Below are 22328 nucleotides of genomic sequence, written 5' to 3'. Positions count from 1 at the left end.
TGATTTCTTATTTAACAGCACACTTTCTGAAGAAAAACGTTCCCATTGTCTTCTGTTCAGCAGAGCACAATTCCAGTATAGAAGCAAACTATCCTAAATACAGACATTGTCAAAAATGCAAGGGATCTTAAACAGAAAAAACACCAATTACATTTTCTGTACATGTACACAAATATATTTTTTCACTGTCAAAATAATTCCTTTATTGGAATATTGCTAAATATTATCCTTCTTGGGATAATATTTAGCAGCGTACCAGCACAGTGACTTTTATTTCAAAAATAACAAACAACACAGTATTGCATGTAAGTAAAAAAACCCAACAGAAATAATAGCTTTCTTACACTAGATAGAAGAAATTTCAGTTAAACCCAGGGGTCTCAAGCATCAAGAAGATAGACAAGGCCACTAGTTGTGAACACCAGAATTATAGTTTAAACTCAAGTAAATGGTTTACCCACTCAGACAGGAAAAAATACAATAAATTATCAGAGACCAAAGTAAAATAAGCACAGTTGGAAACCAATACATAAATATATAACTGAGCCCTATGCAATCATTTCATATGACATTTTCTGCTGACCACTCCCTTTGAAAGGGAAGAAGTGCTAGGCTCAGTTGCTAGAACGTTACTTGTCTTTCAGAGTCTCCAACATGTAATACCATGACTCACAGCATAAAGAAAAAGCAACAATAGCTTCTACTTACTTTCTTGCTTCTATCCTGGCTTCAGAGTCTGCATCATGAATTCCCTTCTTTATTGTTTCAGCTAACACTGATATGTGTCTGAAATAAGAAGGATAGAGTCCAGCAATCCACAACAGTGTGCTACATTTACAAACAAATAACTAATATGGTTCTGCCTTGGTGTCCCTGAACAAAGAGCGCTTCCCATTTCCACTCTATATATTTTTTAGCTTTATCTACTCCTTTAGGTCAGTTTTATTTCATTCACACTGCTGAGCATTCTTCATTGGTCCATCTTTAGTCAGCTAGTTGAAACTGCCTGGGTATAAAAATACATTCCTTCATCCTTAAACAGACTTGGTCAGCCCAGGGCTAAAGAAATTGGGTCCCAATAGGTATCCCACCATTCCTTCTACTGTTCATTAGCCTGAACTACTCTACGAGGCTCAGATGTTCCTGCTAGATGTGCAGCAGCCATCACCTCATCTTCTCACTTGAAGGTGCAAAAGGAAAAAAAAAATAAATTCTATCAAAGTTCAGAGATTTGTTCAGTCAGGTTTTCTAGGGCTGGCATAAGAAACAGACTCGCTGAACTCTGGCTGCCAGAACTACATGGATGAATTATATACATGCACACACGTAGATGCTTTTCTTGCCACAAAAATATCTTCACTAGGACTACATGAATCTCACCCCTAAGACTATCCTTCCTACACACCTAACCTCCCAGACATTGGCAGGCTAAAATTAACCACCTTCTTGAGCTCACCTTTCTAGGGAGTGGGTTTGCCACTCTTGCAGCAGCAGGTCTAAAAATTCAAAACAGCGCCTGAGAAGAAAAAGGAGAAAGGCTGAGTTCTCAAAGTTGAGAGGTACATTGACTTCACAATACCTGCCACTGCACAGTAGTCACCTATCATTACTGTCGTTCTCAGGACATAAGAATTCAGGAAGAACCAGAACAGAAACATCAAGAACTCTACAAATGATGCCAATAAAAACTGTAAAGTAACTGGATTCATCTCTCTAGAGAGTCTGAAGAAAGAGCTTGATGTAAAACAAACCAAAGGCCCCGTTAGATACAGGCAAAGAAGATATAAATTAGTACCACCCTGTGCTCACAAGGTTTCAAGCTTCACAAGGAAACTCTGCATCTAGCTTCTTTTCAGCTTCAGTCTCCCTCATTTACAGAAAGGAAGGCATTTGTGTGCTGTGATTTTTGTCAAGGTTTGTCACAAAACTCATCAACTATAAAGACCTTCTTTTCATTTAATTTGCATAGGCAAGAGTCTCCCAGCGAGGCTGCCAGAGTGCACCACACCTCGATTTTCAATGTAGGGAGAGCACATACTGCCCAGTGATACCACAGAACAGCATTTCTGCTGACTGGCTCAAAGAAAATACATCACTGCAAAGATTAGTAGTAGGGAAGAAAAAAGCAGGTCTGTGAGAAAAAGAATAGTTAAAAAAATGCTAATATGACATTGTTAAGTAGGCATAGAGATTAAAGAACGTGTTTCTTTTAGATAAACTGCCTTTTCTTCTCTGTGATGCTGCACCTTATACATAACAGCTGACTTTGAATTTGTTCCCAGCTCACAGGGAAGAATAAGTTGAATTCTCTAGAGCAATGTCTGTAACAGCTCTTACCACGAATATGATTTTGATAACTAAAGCATACATGATTCTATTTACCGGAAAACAACAGCAGAACTTCAAACTAAATGCTCACCTTCTAACCGCAACAGACTTGGAGGTACAATTACTGGTTATGATGGGTATTAGTCGGGGGATGTGTGTATGCTAGAACAAAAGAAAGAATAAAAACAGGAAGAAAACTTTACAGTTTTGTGGAATAAAAAGTAATCTGCATTAGCCACCTGAGCTCCGTATGCTACTTTTATCTTCAGTTCTTAAAAATCAAACTGCTAAATAAGGAAGCACTAATGAATATGGACAGATTGTTATTATTAAATATATATATATTAACAGTAAAAATACTTTTAACAGATTTCCTTTTTTCATCTACCAAAGCACTGAAGTCACATCAAGAGGATCTGAACAGCCAGTGGTTACAACTCAAGAGCCGGCAGGCTGTGTGCAGCTTCCCTAGCAGAAGCCACCTCTGCAACCCAACAGTTTTAGGCAGCATGTGCTGTCCCTGAGGAGTTTTTAAGCACATTAAGTCTGTACTGCAAGTCAAGATTTAAAGCTGATTAAAAAAACATTGCTCACCTCTGAGGGCTAAAAGTACCTTACTCTGTAAAGAAACATTTTTCCTATCACTTCTGCCACTTTTTCCTACTCACCTATTGTCATCTAGCTACAAGACTTTATTACAAAGGGAGACAGACAAGCCTAGCACAATCAGAAGAGTAGATTTGACATTTTATCTAATTTTCATGGCAGTAACATACATATTTTCTCAGAAACATCACAGCATTTGGGAACAATAAAACGTTGTTCTCTTTTGACTGATACTTACTCGAATGATTAATCTAACTGCTACAACACCAGAAGTGGCCATGACTTTGGCACTATTTGGAATTAGATTAAAAATTGTTGGCATAATGGCTTCTGCCCCATGATCAAACTTGTTTCCCAGCACTGATGATAAATGCCTGTAAAACACAATGAAGTCATACTGTTAAGTGTGCTGAGGATTAAACGAGTCAGACTTCCAAAGAATATATAACATCAGCACATCTAATATCTCACTCTTCACAACTGTCACCTCCTCTCCAACTCCGAAGAGCATTTTGTCTTTGAAATAGTTCCTTTCATTTCAAGTTCATGCTCTTTTTTCAGCTGAGCTGTGAAAAATATTTACTAACAAATAAGTGTGACAGTAATAATAGAAGTATTTCTCCAGACTTGTTAGTTTCTCTAAGTGATCAGTTTCACATTCATATGCACAAATTTCCACAAAAAGTACTGCTAGAAACACTACAGGCTCATTTTCTTAAATAATTTCACTAAGAGTGAACAGTCAAAAATAAAATAACTCATTCTGAACTTGAACAAAACACATTTTCGCACATCTCAATCATTTAAAACTCAACAATATGGGTTTGTTCAACTATAGTTAGTAGCCTACATGAACATTGTCTTAAATGGCTGTAGCAAGATTTCAATCTATTAGTTAATTTGTACATGTGTTCTAATAGCATCTAACCAGCACCCATTCCATGGTCAAGCATGTTTAGAAAGTAAACTTACCCCAGTGTGATACAAGCTTCCCGCACTACCTGAGATCGCAGGTCTTTAGCAGATAATTTAAACGCTCCATCCAGGAGTCGTAAGTGTTGGAAGAAGTTATCGTATTCTGCAGCTCCAGCCAACAGTAAGGAGCGGATCTTTTTCAACTGTTGACATGACAAAACAAAGCAGTGACTGTTAATGAGCGATGTACAGAAGGACAGTTACGTTCACAGCTCATACTTGGTTCACGGGGCCTCTCTATAACACACTTCTTGATAGCAAGCATTTTTATTTCAGACTTTACATACAACTCACAGGTTAACATACTAAGAATATAAAGCAGCATAAACATGGTAGCTAACTGCCACAGCAGTCCTCAAGTATTACATAAGACTTCTACAACTGTATTGTTAATGACCCAAACATAACTTCTTAAGCCAAAAGATACCAAAGATTCATTTTATTCTTCTCAATATTCAGCTACTTAAAACAGTTTCTGAAAGCTTAGAATCTCACATGGCTAGCTATCTTCTCTGAAAGGTGGGCTGACTTACACTCAGAGCTGAGTTGTACTGACTTACATCTAGAATTTGTTCCTTGACTAGCAAACGTCTAGCTTTACATCAAGATTCCCTGAATGACTTCCAGTTCAACCTGATGTTGACTCATCAGATGCCTTTATATCAAAACCAGTATCCTCCACAGATGTGGCTTAAACTCAGTCTCATAAGGAAATATTTCACCTAGGCCTGGGAAAACATAACAGATGCTCACCACTTCAATTGCATTTCAGCCTTACTCTCGAGATTCTCTCAGCAAATTCTTTCATGGGATAAACTCAGTGAAGGAAAACCTCATACTAATGGAGTTCATGACACAGTTCACTACTTACAGCAGATACTCTCTGTTCCCAGTCATGTTTATCGTCAGATAATATCTCTCTTATTTTGTTTATGGATTCCTCAAGATCCCGGCTAGAATAAATCTGTAAATTTAAATACAGAGTAGAATCATAACATGAGATTTATTCCAGAAAGCAAGATTATTTCTCAACTACCATCTTATTTCCTCTTCCCCTCAATGCTCAGCCATCACCTATTAGACTCAGACATGCTAGATTTGCATAATGCGAAGAATTTACAGAAATCTCCTTCAAAAATTATAACATGATCAGACAATAACTAAACGACTGTCATCTATTATTTTACTATAGCTTCAGAATCTTAAGCAGCATTTCTGTACTGTACACAGCAAAAAAAAAGTTAATGAGAAAAGTTAATGTCAAATACATCACTGGCATCTGCAATAACGCAGCCAATAAAATGCTAAAATTCCTGCTTTATGGAAGAGATAACTGGATGTGCTTTATGGAGCTAGTCAACAGTCACTGCACATAACCAGGGAAAACTAACTCATTCCCACACAGAAGAAAGACCTTAAAAGCTTAACTCTAAATTGGCTATTAAAACTTGCAGATCCTAAAAACGTTCATACAATTAAACAGTCACCCTGTATTGGAGCACAGAAGAAAGCTATCAAGAGAATGAAGTCAGTCAATTTGAAAGCAGATTCACTAAAAATACACAAATGTATCAAAAGAGATTCTAGGCTAAGCTGGGAAAAATCATGAACACACCTATGTGATCTTCTTGTCCCAGTGGGTAATCTCTGCAGAAGGAGAGATGATGCACCCCACATAACAGCTACCTGACTAAACCTACCAGCAAACACACACTGTTCCACCATAGCACTCAAAACAGCAGAGATCCTGGAGGCACAATTAACCTTTATTGCTTTCAGTTTCCATATGACACAAATTAAATGTAGAGAGTCTTCTGGAGACTTTATGTTTTGTTTGACCGTATACAGCACTGTTCAACATGCCCCATCCAGTGCCAGCTCAGTATCTTCTCCTCCTATGATACCTGTACCACAAACCTCCTGGCTCCCTTCCCTCCACTTCTGACCATTTCACACCAATCTAATGGCATCTACCACCATTTTAAAGTTCCTTCCCTACAACCTTCAATTTCACTTTCCCTTAAGGGAAACTTGCCCACATGCAAGCAAATAGCAATTTATCAGTGACGAGAACTAGATTCTACACCTATCTTTTGCTGTTTTGTGTTATGTACTTTAGCTTATTATTCTACTTACTTGAACAGTTGGGACATCTTCAAAAGCCTTAATGAAGTCTTCTTCATCCACAGCACCTGCTCCCTCTTTACCTGCTGACAAACAACAAAAAAGCCTTTTCAATTTTCTTATCAACAAGAGAATCAATTAAGAAACCATCAGCTATCTATCAAGGCACCTGATCAAGAGAAAGTTCACTATCCACACAACCTCAGAGTGCTGCAAATTTAATAAAAATAGAGGCAGGAAAATACAGCACCAGGCATGAAGTGCACACATTCATAGCATCCTTCAGCTCCAAGGCACAGAGGGCATACTAGGGAAGTCATTATAGTAGTCACTCAACAGTTAGGGGACATAGTCTGAAAGATGAAAGGGAATATTTACTTTCATTATAGGGGATATTTTATTTTAAAGGATTTAATCCTATCTATAATAGATGAAGGTGCAGATCTCCTGACACCTGCACAAGCAGACAAATGATAAGGAAGATAAACAGTCTCTGGAATATTAATCACATTAGAAAATGTAAAAGACAACTTCCTCCATTTCTCTAGGTCTTTTGTAATTACATTTAGAATTGATCACATTCCAAATTTATCATTCCCTTCTCTTTCACCTTCACTACTAGCAATGCCTGAAGGACTTAGAAGAAAGTCAACATGTCTGTTTCAGGCCTTAAGTTTTAGCATGTAGCTGTAAGCAGCCTGCATCAGTCCAGCAGGAGAGTCACAGTTATAAAAAAAACACAAATTCACACTATGCATCACTGACACATTTCACCCTAAGCCCGCACTGCACAATAAGGCAGTTCCAACCTTACACAAAGGCAGTGTATACCAGAGGGATGTGAGGACAGTTTGCAGACTCATACACATTGTACAGACTCACCTGCATTCAGGCAAACATACATGTAACAATCTCACATGGGAAACAACTGCTTCTGGGTACTGGGAAAATGATACGACCTGAAAATTCTGGAAATAAGCTCAAACATGAACACTAGGATACTCTGATATCAGCTTACTTGAGGACTTGGATCCCAGAGCTGCAGACCCAAGTCTGCGAGTAGTCCCCATTCCAACTCTACGTGAGTTTGCAGGGGCCTTTGAAGACGTAGAGGAGTTAGCTGAGGAAGGTCTGTTCCCATCCACAGAGTCTTCATCGTCAAAATTTTTATCTGCCAAAAAAAGAAAAAGCATAGTCAACCTATCTGGGAGTTTTAAAGGAACATGCCAATGCGATGGCAAACACACTGCCTGGTCTGCTGAAACACGAGCTGGATCTGCTCTGCCAGTTCCCAGCTAAGCAGCTTCTTCATGATGGCAATCCAGTATCCAGGAATGACCACCAGCCACCAAGACCATTTCTGCGCTGCTGCAGCCACTACTTTATAACACCTTTCAACGAGTGCGTTCTGATGGAAGAAGCCACAAATCAGCAACAAAAAAAGATAAAACCACAGCTAAAGCTTGAGCTGTCCACAGTCTGCTTCTCCAGTTTTCTTTTTCATATGAGCTGTTTTGAAAAAATAAAAAGCAAAACATGAGCAAATCCACATGCAGAACGGATCAGGAAGAGCCAGCTGCCCTTTCACACCATGTTAACTGCCTGCACAAGATCAAGAACAAACAGACTAATCCAGGAAAGATCACATGGCAACACCTATGCTGCTGATAAGCCACAGACATCTCCCTCTGGGACCATTAATCACAGACCCAACCTAAAGCTGCACACCCACTTCTATGTTTTTAAGTTATCAGCAGAGCTTCCTTGCAACAAAACAAGGAAACAGCAAAGGATTATCTAAAATTAAAAATAAAAAAAAATTAAGGTGAGCTGAAATGTATGGAATCCTTTGTATCCACCCAAAGGCCCTATTTCCAAACATAACATAAATTAACTTAAAATGAATTACAGTCACTTTGATTTTCACTGAAGGTCAACTCAATTCCAAAGGAGTGCTTATATTGCACTTCTACACAAATTAGCTAATCCACTTTAAAAAACGGCCTTAGGTTGGGAGGTGACAAAACATTTGGACAGCTGATAAAGACGAAGTGCATAATTTATTGAGGCTAGGAAAAGCCCCTCAGTCCCCCATCATTCAGCTTTTCCATACTAACATTTCATTCAGGATTTGAGATGTGATCCATGCCTGTCTCAACCCCATGATTCATAGTATGGCCCAATCTCAGTGTTTTGGGAGTATTTCCTTTGTGAAATTTCACTCAACAAACATCACAAGCGGGAGCTTTAATCCATCCCTACTCAGGAAAGCGCCTGGGAGTATCAAGTAACCAATACAGGCTCCTATTGGAAACTAATGAGTAAAACTCAATACACGTTGAGGTTCTCATAAGAAAAACTGGTAACAGTAAAGGCATATTCTAATGGAAGGAAAAACAACAAGAAAAGCCTGCATTCCCTCCCCAGAAAGGCTCATTAGCAGCTAGATACAGAAGAGCTGTCACAGATGATCTAAAAGTCTAAAAGCTACATCTGCAACCTGTATGTGTGTGCAGGATGCCACACTGAAAGCACAGCAATGAAATAGTATCAAGACAGCATCCAAAAAGGTTAAGGAAGGTGGTCAAGGATAGCTGTCCCATTGATTTTAACACTCAAAAAGCCTTGGATTGTGGCAAAGGGATAGTAAAAGAAGAGTAACATGTAAAGGAAAGCAGGGGCAATAACACATTTCAGCTGCTGCTGAGGCCAAAGTGAACAAGAAAAAGCGAACACAGGAACTTTATGACTGAGATATTTAAGGTCATATCAAGAAATTTGAGGTCAACTTAAGGAGAAGAACAACCACCATTACATTTAGGACATGGGATCCATCACACAGCATCCTAAAGCAGCCATGGAGACCACACTACTTCCCAATGACACTCACTGTTTTGTTCTGACATACGTAATTGAAAGTGTAACATTCTCGAAAAGAGCTCAGGGAAAAGCCACAAGAATGACTGGAAAATACATTTTTAATTAATTTAAGTGAAAGTTCATTGCAGGGGAATGTTTACCCTGATGAGATGCTTAACAAGTTGTTTGACTGTATTCTGTTAACACAGCAACTGAAGACTGCACGTAGTTTTCCAATGTGATTTATTAGTGTTGTTTTTCCATCTAATAGAAAAGGTTCCTTACCTGGCAAGATCCACTCCAGGAATATATTAAAAGCACTGAATTTTGTAGGCTGTATTTTTGCTTTTAGTTTCCTCTGAAAGATGCAGTCTAATTCAAACAGGAAATTTATTTCAAAACCAGTACTTGGTTAGAGTTGCACTGAAGGGCACAGTAGATGAAAATAAGACTCTAAAACCTGTGATCTCTGAAGCCTACAGAAACGGGTTTAAGTGAGGATGATAAACTCATACAGACCTCAAATACTCCCAGGCCAAATTCACCCTATTTACATTTATTCCAAATGCCCATATTTAGATACTAAGCAAATGATTACTTATAATATATATAACCAGCCAAGAGAAAGTCAGTCATTCTCAGGCAATATTTTATTACTTCAAAACCACTTTCATCTGGTAATGCAATTCTCCATCAGTTGCACTACTATCTAAACACTATTATTTAACTTACTTCCTCTTCTACCCGTATTCTTAAAACCCCTCCAAAAGGGGCTGAAGGTGTGGTTTGCTACTTTATAACACATGCAAATTCAGAAAAACATTATAAAGATTGCGCTCCTGTAGTTGATTTAATTGCTAAAATGCTATGTAAAACAGGCTTCTCCGAGCATTAGCCAACAACACACACACACACACACAAAAAAGGGCAAATACAAAAGACAACCAGCCCACAGTTTTGGAGATATTTAGGTTACAATTCACAATCTCATCACCCTTTTCATTTAGTCTATAAATATATAGTTATCAGAATAGCCCTTCAATAGCCAAACAGCATTTTGTAATCTGAACAGTGAACAGAGCTACATTCAGAGCTGCACACTAAGTCTTCCAGCAGCACGTGTGCAGGACGGAAAGAGAAACAAAGAACTGAAAGAAACCTGAACACACAAGATCAGAAAATAAGAGGAAAATAAACTATTATGCATTACCACGAAAAAGCCTTTTCCCCCCATTCATTGTCTGGGCTCACAACAATCATTTCAACTAGGATCATATATTATTTTCTTTTTCGGTCCATCTGCAAACCACGAGGTGCCAAATTCAGCATGGGTGTAACTCATCACTCTGTCAGAGGTGCACCAAAGCAGAATGGGTACCAGGCTGCAGCATTAAATAACCGCTGATATTTTCCCACCCTAAGAGCCCCCCAGTGCTCTCCGCCACAGACATGCCCTGATAAAAGAGACCTTTGTCTGCTCACCACTCCGCTGTCTCAGGGAAACAACACAACTGGCTTGACATTTTTCAATTCCTTTACATTATTTAAGAAGAAAAGAATTGCTTACAAGTACATATCCTTCTGCAAATAAGCTTCCTCAACATTCCTTCGTATTTTCCATAGCGCGCCCAGATGTAAGAGTGCTTCACAGCGAGCCGCGGCTTTCAGTCCAGAGCATAATCAATCATTGCCCCTGTATTCATTAAGCATGCTGTCTTGGCACATGGATTTAAACAGCTACGGCCTCAGTCCTCTCTAGCAGCTCTATGGGATTCTCAGGAACATCCATTTCGGCCCAGGGAACTGCAGTGCACTTGAGGAAGGGAGCAAGGGGTATGAGCAGCACACGCTGCAGCTGAGCTGCTCTGCCCGGCTGGGCTGGCTTGCACCAGGATCCAGCCTGGCTTTATCCCCTGGGAAGCGCTAACAGGAGCATCTCAACAGCTGTCATCATTTGGCCATGACGAATAAATTTAGTCATTATTCATTTTAGAATGTAACCCCTTCATGTCCTGGCCAAGGTGTAAAACAGGGCAAAGAAAGCACTAGTTGGTCAGGAACCACAGCAGATAAGGGCCAGAGCCTTCTCTGCCTGAACCATCAGCTGGGACCTTTTAATGCCAAGTAACTGGGGCTCAGACTCCCTCTTTGATGAAGTGCGATGCTCTCTGGCTTTTAAAATACAAATCATCTCTGTCCATACTGAAGATGCCCTACCACAGCCCGCAGGCCCAACTGCAAGGCTCTGCACCTGCCCTCACCCTGCTGCACTCATTCACCACATGCCCCAAATCCAAACCTCGGTGCAGCAGAAGGGAGCTGGCAACTTGTACACATCTCCTTTGACAGCACGACACCTCCCTTCTCTCTTCACTTGCACACTGAAATGTAAGCAGTTAAATCTTTATGTCGGCATCTAAGTGGAGTGTATTTATATACGCAATACAGCGATGACCACCAACCTGAGATACGGTGGTACTTAGTGCCAATCCAAAGATATCCTGGCAGGCCAGTGGACGAATGCTTGTTTTTTATTTTTTAACAATCCTTCTGGTATCAGGATGCTTTTCTTTAGTCCAAAAAGTGTCAGTTATCAATTCTTTGCTAGGAAATGAGATTCATCTTTTTAGCGGCTGCCTCATTCTGTCTATTAGGAGGGAATGAAGGTGCTCATAACCTAATGAGTCAACTGCCATCACAAAGGTAAATAAGATTCCTGACAGAAGTAACATTTGGAATTGCTTTCTGCTCCAAATATATCACACTCACAGACAGGCAATTGTTTTGATATACATTCTGCTCAGCCTGCAAGCAAATAGACACTGACATTTCGCAGCATATTGCTTTCTGCCATCCCTCTAAGCAGAAAAACAATTGGATACTAATGGCAATAATAAACAAGTCACATTTCTGCTAGTGCATTTATTACACCAATTCAATATAATAAAGTTAACCGAGGAAATGAACGCAGGCCCTGACATGACATCCAACAGTAGACACACACACAGGCCACCACGGGAAGCAACTACCAACTTTGTCCCACCAGGATGCAAAACCTGCTCCCAAGCTGAGGGAAGAAAATGTGAGACAGACAGATGCGCTCACAAGGCAGAAGGCAAAAGGAGAAAAAGATCTGTTTCTCCCAAAGCCATCCTTGGAAACACAATACTCTCAAAGTGCCCTTTCCAAGCAGCCACACAGCTTTCCACCAGCCCACAATCACACTGGGAAATCCACAACACACGCCTTGCAAAAATAAAACCCCACTCAAAAGCCCAGGTTTGCATACGGTTTCAGTTTCAAGAGCCAAAACAGCGCTGCCTTAAACTACACATAGTCTCCCTGTCAGCTGGGCTTGTTGGCTGGCCTCTCAGAGCACAGCCCACAGTTAATAGCCAAGCCACCCACACAAAGATACGGCTATCTCTGAATGCAGCCTTCCACAACCACACCAGTTATTTCCAAGCCTATCACGTGCTCCACAACAGGGTGTTAGCTCTGTGTTTCACTGCTGCAGCTCTCCTTGCTGCTTTCACTTTTTTCCTTCCAGACCCTGGAAAACACCCATTAAATACAGCAGCAGTAGCTGCAAGCAAAACGCACCTCCTCACAGCAGCCTCGTTAGCATAATCTTCACAGATATAAACACAAAGTGGGTCATATAACCTGAGCCTGAGCCCCAGAGATACCAATCAATGAGAAAGGCTATTTATACAGGATGGAGCAGGGGGATTTTTAGAGTCAGGAAATATCCTTTTCCAGCAGTACAGGAATTAATTGCCTTATTGAAGGGCTGGGATAGCTGCAGGAAAGCGTTCCTCGATTTCCAAACAGCAGATAAAGTACATAGCTTTCCATTTCAACTAAATATTAATCCTCAGTGCTTTACAGTGCTGATGTTAGGCTCTACGTTCTTAAGAATACACTAAAATACTGAGGCAAATAATTTTAAGAAAGGAAGTGAATTATTCTGGTTTGTTTGCAAAACATTAAAAATTCAATTGTGTAGCAGCAAAGGGGCTCCCTCTGGCACCATCTCCCCATGCACACACAAGCAGTGAAGCTCTGGTTGAAAGGTAAGCTCGTATCTCTGATCTTGCTTAGTATTTATCTTTCTTTCCATTAAAATTGGTTTATTCAAACAGGACACCTGCAAGTGGCTCAGCAAAACCAGAAATCACATCCCAACATATGCAAGTCTTAATTTAGCTCTCCTCAAACCATGACTTGAAGCTGATCCATAGCATTCTCTGTACCTTGCAGGGCTGGTTCACAGTAATGCTGCACAGGAGCTGCTCGGCTGAGCTCCCAGGGAGACATCTGCTGGTGAGGGCTTGGTTTTTTACTTGCCAAATCCCATCTGAAAACGCAGATTACCAGAGAATCAATGGGCGGCTTTGTTTAACCTGAACTGTCTGCATTCTGTTTGAATGAACTGAATCAAGAGGCACACCAGGAATGGAAGCCTTTAAATGGACAAATGCTTTTCAGCCAGGAAGGACGTGAGCACGGCGTGCAGGCTGACCAGGTGCCTCCAACCCACATACCACGGTCAGGTTTCCAGCTATTAGCACCATCTGTTGCCATGATGTCACACAAAAAGGCATCTTTTCCAGCCTGCACAAATCCTAGCCTAGCCCAGTAATTATCACTCAGTTTAGCTCACCTAGACGCTGACTGCTCTGTAACTCACATCATTGTCAACAAAAGGAAATTGCGTTTTCTACTGCTGTTGCATATTGCTCCTGAAGGGCTGCTCATTTTATGTAACACAGCGCTTTGAGTTGTAAAGCGTTGACAACAAATACACAGAAACGTAGCCTGACATTTTTAGGACAAATCACTGTTAGAAAAAGGACATAAGCATCTTATTGCCTTGGGTTTCCCAGAGCACACTGCAGCGTGGGGAAGGCAAAAATACAGCAACAGTAAGCTGTTAAAAATACACAGAGATAAACATGCCAAACTGTAGCCCTGTCTCCTTCTGCTATAAGTCTCAGGATAGCTGGGTCTGTGAAGTTACCCCAGGAAGGTGTGCACAGAGCCCTACTGAAGATACAGGCTTGGCCCTGTCCAAGACCTTTGTTCCCTCCTACAAGATGTTGGGGCATCTCAACACTTCCCACGCAAGCTCCTCCAAGCCAACAAACACCAATGTGAGCAGTTATTGACATCCAAGGAAAAAACCAAGGCCCTCAGTCTGCACCCCCTGGAGCCACAGACAAGAGGAGCCAAGGCTTCTGTCCTGAGGCATTCATCTGCCTGGCTAAAGGCTAATGCAAGAACAGATACTGCAGCTGCAGACATTGGATGGTGTTATGCACATTACACATCAATGATTTCCACCCTGAATGCCTGGCCTGATGCATAATTAATACATTGTGATTAGTTAACCATTTGAAATACTGTAAAATGCTCAGTGGGCCAATAAGCATGAGATTAGACTGACTAAGACCACAGGTGGTTGAGACAAAAGAATCGCCATAAAAGGAACAATAGGGCAGCATTTCTACAACCTATACACATATTGAGAAAGACTTAACTACAACAGGTATGATCAGCACAACAACCAGGAGTTTATAGCGTAAGCAAATGCATAATATCATGAAGCATATTGCTACAGCCTGTGAAGGACCATAAGCAAACACCAAAGAATCCTGGTTTATTTAAAAACGATTCGAAGCTGGATTTTATGATGAAGGGTATACTATAAAAGGTTACCAGACTTGGTTTGAGATGCTTCTGCTGATGGTAGATGTGGCTGGCAACAGCATCAGGAGCTCCAGAGACAACCACTAGTGAAGCTGAAGAGTTGCCTTTATGCTCTCTGCAGCACTGGACTGCAACTGACACCAAGAGAAAGAAGAGAGGGACCTGCCTTGATGCTGATTCTTGCTCCAGGGTATTTAGTAGCATCGAGGAGTAACTACTGACTGCATCAGAACCCTCCTGAGGCACCAAGAGAAATAAATGTTTCTGCTGAATCTAAATGGTAAAGCTGGCACTTGGAGGAATCTCACCACTCCATCATCTCAACCAACCTGTGTATTTGCAATCAGTCTGGCCCTGAGAAGCCACATGCACACTGGATCTTACAAAAGATGCTTTAGAACCATTATGCCTAAAACTGCAGGCTGCACCAGTGTTTATAATGTCTACAAAGGCACATTCAATATCAACCTGAGCTTACTTAAGCATCTTCTTTGAGCTGGCAGTAGAAATATATTACACACAGGCACAACACCTTCCTTTGGTATACACTGGCAGAGAGCAGCAGTGGTTAGCCATGAATCTAGCCATCTTTGTTCACCCTCTTTTGAGACACTGGGAATAACACCAACTGAATAATCACCACTTTACATTTCCCAGAAGTACTGTAGGGAAAAACAATGAAAGCAGGCTCAAGAGAATCAGTGACTTCAAATGTAGCCTTGAAAAACACTTGTTTAAAAAGCAGAAGCCTGTAGATAAGAGCATGGAGTGGTTTCAGCAAAATGGTGGTCAATTTAATACACATTTCAGTAGAGAACATGGTTTCATAACACAGCTAAAAAGAACCGAGTTCATATTTAATAGGGCTTTCAATATAAGCACAGTATGAATTCCTCATTTATGAATGTAAAGCTCCAAATCCAGACACCAGTTTCATAAGCCTTCTTCACTTACCTTCAAAGCTGCATTTTAAGTAAACCACTGCCTTAAGGAAAGAAGTCTTAGGGAAAAATGCTCCAAAGCCAAAAATATGTCAGAGCTTATAAAATATTAACACTCTGCATGGCTTCTGTTTTCCCAAAGCGTTCTTCCCCCCCTTCCCACCCTCCAAACTCCTTTAAAACAAAAGATATATTAAGCTCCTTCCCTTCACAGTCCTTCGCCATATACAAATATCATCATTAGGCACAGCAAATAAAACCATCATGTTTGGGCTGGTGGGGAAAAGATACAAGGGCTGAGTCAAGACCTTGTTGCCATTTTATTTCCCTTTTGTCATTAACAATGTTAGACTACTGAATTTATATTCATATTTTAGAGGGACTGTTAAACCTTCAACAAGCAAGGGACTCAGAACTAGAACAACATTATGACTAACAAGTAAACTTCTGATTATTCTGACCTGAATTCTAGCAGATCCCCTACCATCTCTCTACCACTTGACTCTAATCCTGAGACCACCTCACCAGCAAGAAAAGCAAAACCAAGGGACTAATGTAGGACTAGTGGTTGATTCATTTTGACATCAGTCACCTGCTTGAGACTGGAGATCGGAATTTGTTAAGAGGTGGTGGAAGCTGAGCATAAACTTTTTACAAACAGACAGAAGATCTCCCCTGGTATAAGGACAAAATCTGTTGGGTAAAATGAAGGTTGAATTCCCCTCTGGACTCAGACCCACAATCAAATTATTGCAGCTTAACAAGTTATAAGACACCCCTTGGCTGCAGAAACAGCCTTTGTGCTGCTCTTAAGCTACAGCAAATGCAAGGTAATATAATTTAACCTTCTTTCTTGAGGGCTAAGTTAAGCCAAGCAGAATCGCCCACATTTACCACAGACAAAGAATACAAGAATCAAGCACAACCCAGCTAAACGTTTCACCCTGGATAGAGCCATTACAGTCTTCACAAAGCAAACATGGATTTAAGTGGAATTTCAGAGATTAAAACCCAGAAAGGCTTACATGTCAATGCTCGGAACGCCGACTGCAGAACCTGCCTTACTCATTCTCACCACTGTTAGGGGAAAAGAAATAAAATGAAATCCTCCTTCACTGTAACACTTTCACAGCCTGCTGTGCCAACCTGCAGCAGCTGATGTGGAATGAAAAGCAGAAACGGTGGTGAGCACTGCTGGATTCCATCCTGCCACCCTCATTGCTTCAGAAAAACCACTGAAACCACCAGGTGGAGGCAACAGCAACCATTTGCATCTGAGAAGTTAAACACCTCAGATCTGAACACTTATGAAGAATTCCAAATCTATCCTGATGCAAAGAAATTCTTAAGCCCAGTCTTACAGAGATGGGGATTTTCTCACACTGAACAAAACTGATCTACATCTATATAGATATCTGGTTTTATACTGGCGTGCTTGTCTCCATCTAAGACTTGAAAGGAACAAAGTTAAAAAGAAAATGTCACTGTATGAATGTAGGGAACCATTTTGTAAACAGCTTGAGATATCTTCTCTCCCTTAGGCAAATCTGGATTCCACTGCCATTTTATTTTGTACAGCTGTGACCCTGAAAGATCACTGCACTGATAATACAAACAGACACATTAGATAGCAGCTCCTTCCCCCCTTCACTGTCAGTCCTGGAAAGAACTATTTCCCTTTATATATGACATTTACATTTTTTCCTAAACTGCAAACCATGAAGTGTACTCCATATTAAGAACTGGCTCCTAAAAACAAGCTTTGCCCTTTTTAGCAGGCTATTCATGCTGAAAAAAAAAGTCAACAAGACTATTGCAGACTCTATTACGCTACTGTATTTCTGCTGTGTAAAATACTGGGTCAAGCGGTAAATAAAGCCATAAATATATGTGTTGGCAAGAAACATTTCAGTTTTAGGATGTACAGTCCACCCTAAAGCTTATACTTATAAAGCTCCAAAATTACAGGGATTTTACTACATAGCCTCAAACATGGATTAGCCAGCACCATGATACCTTGCTCTACAAGCAACAACCCGTTCCAGCAACGCCCACGCTGAGCCCACACCCTGACAGCTCTTCCTGCCAACTGGAAGGTGTAAGAAAATAAAACTTAAGAGATTATTCTCTCCACTTGGCCATCAGGCACCATCCATCCATCCATCCATCCATCCATCCATCCATCCATCCATCCATCCATCCATCCTTTCAGTTCACTGGCTAATTATTTGTACTGCAGCAACACCAAGAATCCAGATGACGGCAACACCATAAATAAACATCATTTATGGATCAAAAGTAGCTTAACCAGCAAGTAATTTTTAGTTAAACATATATTTCAGTTGCAACATTGTTTAAGAGCAAAATTCAGGATTCCAGACTCTTATTCATTTGCTATTTTTCCTGCAGATCAGAGCAGAATGAGGAACCATGTCAACAATATGCTCTGTACAACTAAGTGTTAATAATCACTGTGGCAGGCAGGATTACTATCAGTAGGCACATAAAATAACACTCAAACTCTATGACTCAAACACTATCAGGTATGGAAGTGCTAATAGCACGGAGGAGGTGCGAAAGTAGAGACAGAGCTGACGACCAAATTAGCAAGTTTTTATTATTAGCATCTGTTTCCAGGCATTGCTTACTTAGACCACCTAAAGTCTCAATATGAAGAACAAGCATTAAAATAAATCTGCATACATGATTGACTATAGTCTGTAAAGATGCGAACTGAAGGAAAACAGGGAAGAATATCAGCAGTAGCAGATTAGAAAATGTCAGACTGGGTTGAAAAAGAAAACCCAGTAAATCATTCTCCAACCAATTCAGTTATTGCCAGCATGTAATATAAGCTGCTAGTACCTCAACAACCAAGCAAGCAGCTAACAGCAGACTGCTTCCAGCAGCAAAGCTCAGAAGGAAAAGGACCTGCAGTGAATCATTCCTCACACAGGGCTATCTGCTTTACCAGCCATCAGTCTTCATAGAGAAGAGGTTTTGGGCCTCCCTCAGGACACGGCAGCAGGATGAGCCTGGCTCACTTGAGGCTCATGAGTAAATCACTTGGGTCTCCTTGAGACACTTGAATCACCCACCTCAATCACCTGCACTTTACTTCCAGGCAGCAATAATTACTACTTTGCACAGGCGGAAGCTGAGTAGTGCAGTTACACAGTGTCTGGGTGCTGACTGCATTGCTGCAGCAGCATGAAGCCGTCATCAGCATCTGCTCCATGTGCACAAACAGCAAAAGATGGAGCCGAGGCCCAAAATCTTCTAGCCTACCTGAAAGTTTTTGAAGAAGCAGAACTGTAAACACAGCATACAGTTCCCATAGAAGGGCTACCCACTGTTGATGAAAGGACTAGGGCTTGTGTAGGCACAGGCAACAAAGCCATGATGTAGAGCAAGGGGCAGCTGAAGGACAAAGCTCAGAGTAAGCAGCACAGACAGCTTTTTGTCCTGCTAAGCTTCAACTGAGCTCTAAATATGAAGCCATGCTGCTGCTGCCGCCCCTTTGGTGAGGGTTTCTTCTTGGCATCGCTTAAGACTGAATGATACAGTCTGTTGCCTCCTGACTCTACAGCTGAAGTAAGCCATGCCCTACATTTGAACTTCTCCATGCAAGTCCTGTTCTTATTTAGGCTCTGCACTTAGAAAGAACAGTTCATTAACAAGGATAACCAAAAGGTCAACAAGCACCTTTTCAGAATGAAAAAAACCCAAAATAAATCCCCCTCAAACTAAAAATAAAGTAACAAATAAGGAATTTCAACTCTTGAAATGAAGAATCAAAAGTACTGACATCTAAGCAGCCTCAAGCTGCTCCAAGGCTCACTCCTGCAAGCACACCACCACGCTGGCAAATCGTCTGGTTCTTTTTAGCAGCCATCTGTGCTTGTCTTCACTCACAGAAGAATCAGCAAACAGAGGAATGGGCACATGTGAAGTACAGCACGTGACAGACAACTATATTTACATTCCTCACACGCCAGTCTTTGAAAACAAGTTCAGGTGTTTTAATTAGCAGACATCACAATACCACCTTCGCACACTGGCATTAATAAGAAGTCAACAGCTAAGTAAGTGGCCTCATTTGAAGCTGTTTGCTTTGCCTTCTTTCCCATGCAAAGCTTCAGGGGTCCTTACTACCACACAATCTCTGCTTAAATCACTTAAATTGGAAATAAAACCAATCGAGTTTCCACCAAGAGGCAGAACATAGGGAGGGAATGGAAGTCCTCTGGCAGATATTCTGTGTTCTATTACTGTTTGTTTAGTTTATTATTATTATTTTTAATATTTAAAAACCCAGGATCCTAGCAATCCCTGCTAACCTCTGAAGACCCCTTCCCATTCACACACCGAACAACTGATGATTATTTTGTTTGGGGAAGTTTGTTTTTTTTCCCTTGGTCCCAGTTTATATTAAAACAAATATAACTTTGGTTCCTTTTGTAAACATCGTGTCTGCAGACTGTCAAAAATGAGTTCAAAAACATTCACTTTTCCTACGCAGGAAACTGGAATAGAGTTCAGCCATCAAAATATCTTACCATTAAAAATAAAGGTTCAGAAGAGCCAGAACGGGTATTTTTAAGTATGACATGAAGATTTAATGGAATGATACAGCTTCATCCATAACAAGCGGATCCTCTAGAACAACTGGAATATATCTATGTTAAGTAGAAACCTTCTGAGTTTCCACGTTAAAATCAAAGAGTAATCAGCATCTTAATTCTCTATTGAAATACGCTTGTGTACATCTTGACAGTCATCCTGATGACGGATCAATAAAATTAGAATAAAGTATTCTCATCAATTCTATTCTAACTTCAAATTACCAGAGGTTAAACAGCATCGATACACACTACCTTTTTTAGAGGTCCCTCTCTTGTGGCTTGTGGGTGTTTTATGCTGACATCAGGCTGTGCTGTTGGCAGAGGTCACATTCTCTCCTGCCTTTAGCACTGTTATCACTTTGGATAAACCAAAGTGTTCGGTAACAGGCAAACATGCTGTATCAAGTGACACCAGCAATCTTTGCAGCTTACTAACACAAACAGCTATGGAAATGCCTAGCCAAAAGCAGCTGATGATTTTGGAGGTCTTATATAAATCCTGTCTCCTAGTGAATGAAAAAAATAATTCAGGTCGAAAAGGACCTCTGGAGGTCAAGCAGTTCAACCTCTTGCTTTCAGGAGGGCTCAGAGCTGTACCCAGGCTGCTCAGGGCCTCATCCAGCCCAGATTTACAAGGATGGAGATTCCCTAGGCGACCTGTTACAGTAACTGACCAGCCATGTACCAAGAAAAATTACCAGCTCAAGGAAAAAATAAGCATAAAGCTGTGCTGGCAGTCCCCACGGTACAGAAGCAACTAGAACTTCCATGAAAGCAAATTAAAATCTCTTGCTGGAGGTCTTACTTTTTAATTCGGTGTTCTCTGGAGTTAGTGGTATCTGGATTAAAGACAGAAAGTGAATGTCCTAGCCCAAAAATTAAGAGATGAGATGCTAGCCAGAATCTCCTTTCATTGCCATTTGTACCTCATCTTCCAACAAAGGAAGGGAGCAGAGACCACCTGCCTTCTGATGGGATCACCGGTGGCACAGAGCACTACCTCACACTGCTCAGGTAAATGCTCAACCCCAACTGTTAGTATGAAGCATTGCCCAGGGAAGGTAAGTGCTGCTTTAGATGGCTCAGTGCTGCAGTCTTATAGGATGGATGCTAGCAGAAAGAACCAAACTGTTCTCCTCCCACACTCTAGAGGCCCACAGGGAATTTCCCACTGCAGTTTGATGGTACACCATGCCTACTTATGCTAAATAGTTGTTCCCCATGGACCTTTCCCCCACCAAGAGTTTCAAACAAAATCCTAAAAAAAACCTTATTTTTTAAAACAGACCAGTTGGATAAAAGAAAGGCTCCATGTTTATCTATAACTGCTCTGCAGCATCTAGCACAGCTCAGTCACAAAATCCCCCCAGGCTCCAGGATCCTACCAGATCTCCCACACAGTGAGGCAACAGCACGTGCAGGGCTGCTTATATCATCCATGTCCATCATGACATGGACAAAAATAGGGACAAAACTGCTTTAGAACTCATTTATTAGGCATCAGGGAACAACGTGGAGAGGAACAACAAGCAAGAACACTTTATGTGCATAAGCAGGAACTAAGATGCTTAGCAAATACCTAGAATAGTGAGACAAGACGCAGCATATTACAAAAACCAAACATTTGAGGAAAGCATCAGATGAGTATAAAGCTTAAGGGGTTGGGAGGCTAGAGAATAAGTTTCAGGGAGCTGGTGCATAAAGATTTTGCCTGTGGAAGTTCAGGATCAGGTCTGATTTAGGTCTCATGTGAAAAAGAGCGTAATTGTCTCTCCACATCATAAAGCTGTGTGTGATAAGAAATCTCTGCAGAATCAGCTCAGCCCAGCACAAAGCTCAAACAGCAGGAGTGTAAATCAGAGCTGAAATGCACTGGCACAGCTACAGAGGGAGAGATGCATCCCCAGCCACTGCCTCTACAGCTCTGGCTCCTGGACTGCCCTGTTCTCACATTCATGAGCAATAATTGAGGAGGGGGGGAGGAAGGCAGTGGAAGAAATCAAATAATCCAAAACAAAGTTATACCCATTCTTCACAATGCGCTCCTAATTAGAAACGTCGGGTCTCATTATGAGCCAGAGCTCCACGAGATTGGAAACCTGTTACTCAGGAGAGATGGATATGGAAGACGTGCATCATTCCTTAAGAAGACAGATGC

The 22328-nt window shown here is 41.0% G+C and overlaps 1 protein-coding gene across 35 annotated transcripts in view; it reads right to left on the bottom strand.

Annotated features, from left to right (window-relative positions):
- CLASP1 (cytoplasmic linker associated protein 1) overlaps positions 1-22328 on the bottom strand; it is a 132460-nt gene that overhangs the window by 73390 nt on the left and 36742 nt on the right. For 30 of the 35 annotated variants that reach the window (XM_015868740.2, XM_015868742.2, XM_015868751.2 and 27 more), the window contains 8 exons: positions 7052-7204; positions 6046-6119; positions 4781-4873; positions 3907-4052; positions 3173-3308; positions 2420-2490; positions 1457-1516; positions 709-786 (listed from right to left, as the gene is read on the bottom strand). In XM_015868740.2, coding sequence (XP_015724226.1) covers positions 709-786; positions 1457-1516; positions 2420-2490; positions 3173-3308; positions 3907-4052; positions 4781-4873; positions 6046-6119; positions 7052-7204 — 811 coding nt within the window. Of the gene's footprint in view, positions 1-708; positions 787-1456; positions 1517-2419; positions 2491-3172; positions 3309-3906; positions 4053-4780; positions 4874-6045; positions 6120-7051; positions 7205-10459; positions 10567-22328 lie in introns of those variants that run through there. The other 5 variants (XM_015868743.2, XM_032445793.1, XM_032445792.1 and 2 more) reach the window with 3 other exon arrangements.

The sequence above is a fragment of the Coturnix japonica genome, chromosome 7, assembly GCF_001577835.2.
Source record: "Coturnix japonica isolate 7356 chromosome 7, Coturnix japonica 2.1, whole genome shotgun sequence".
NCBI classification, from domain to species: Eukaryota; Metazoa; Chordata; class Aves; order Galliformes; family Phasianidae; genus Coturnix; species Coturnix japonica.
The sequence above is the reverse complement of the archived record's forward strand: the minus strand, read 5'-3'. Positions and strand labels throughout refer to the sequence as shown.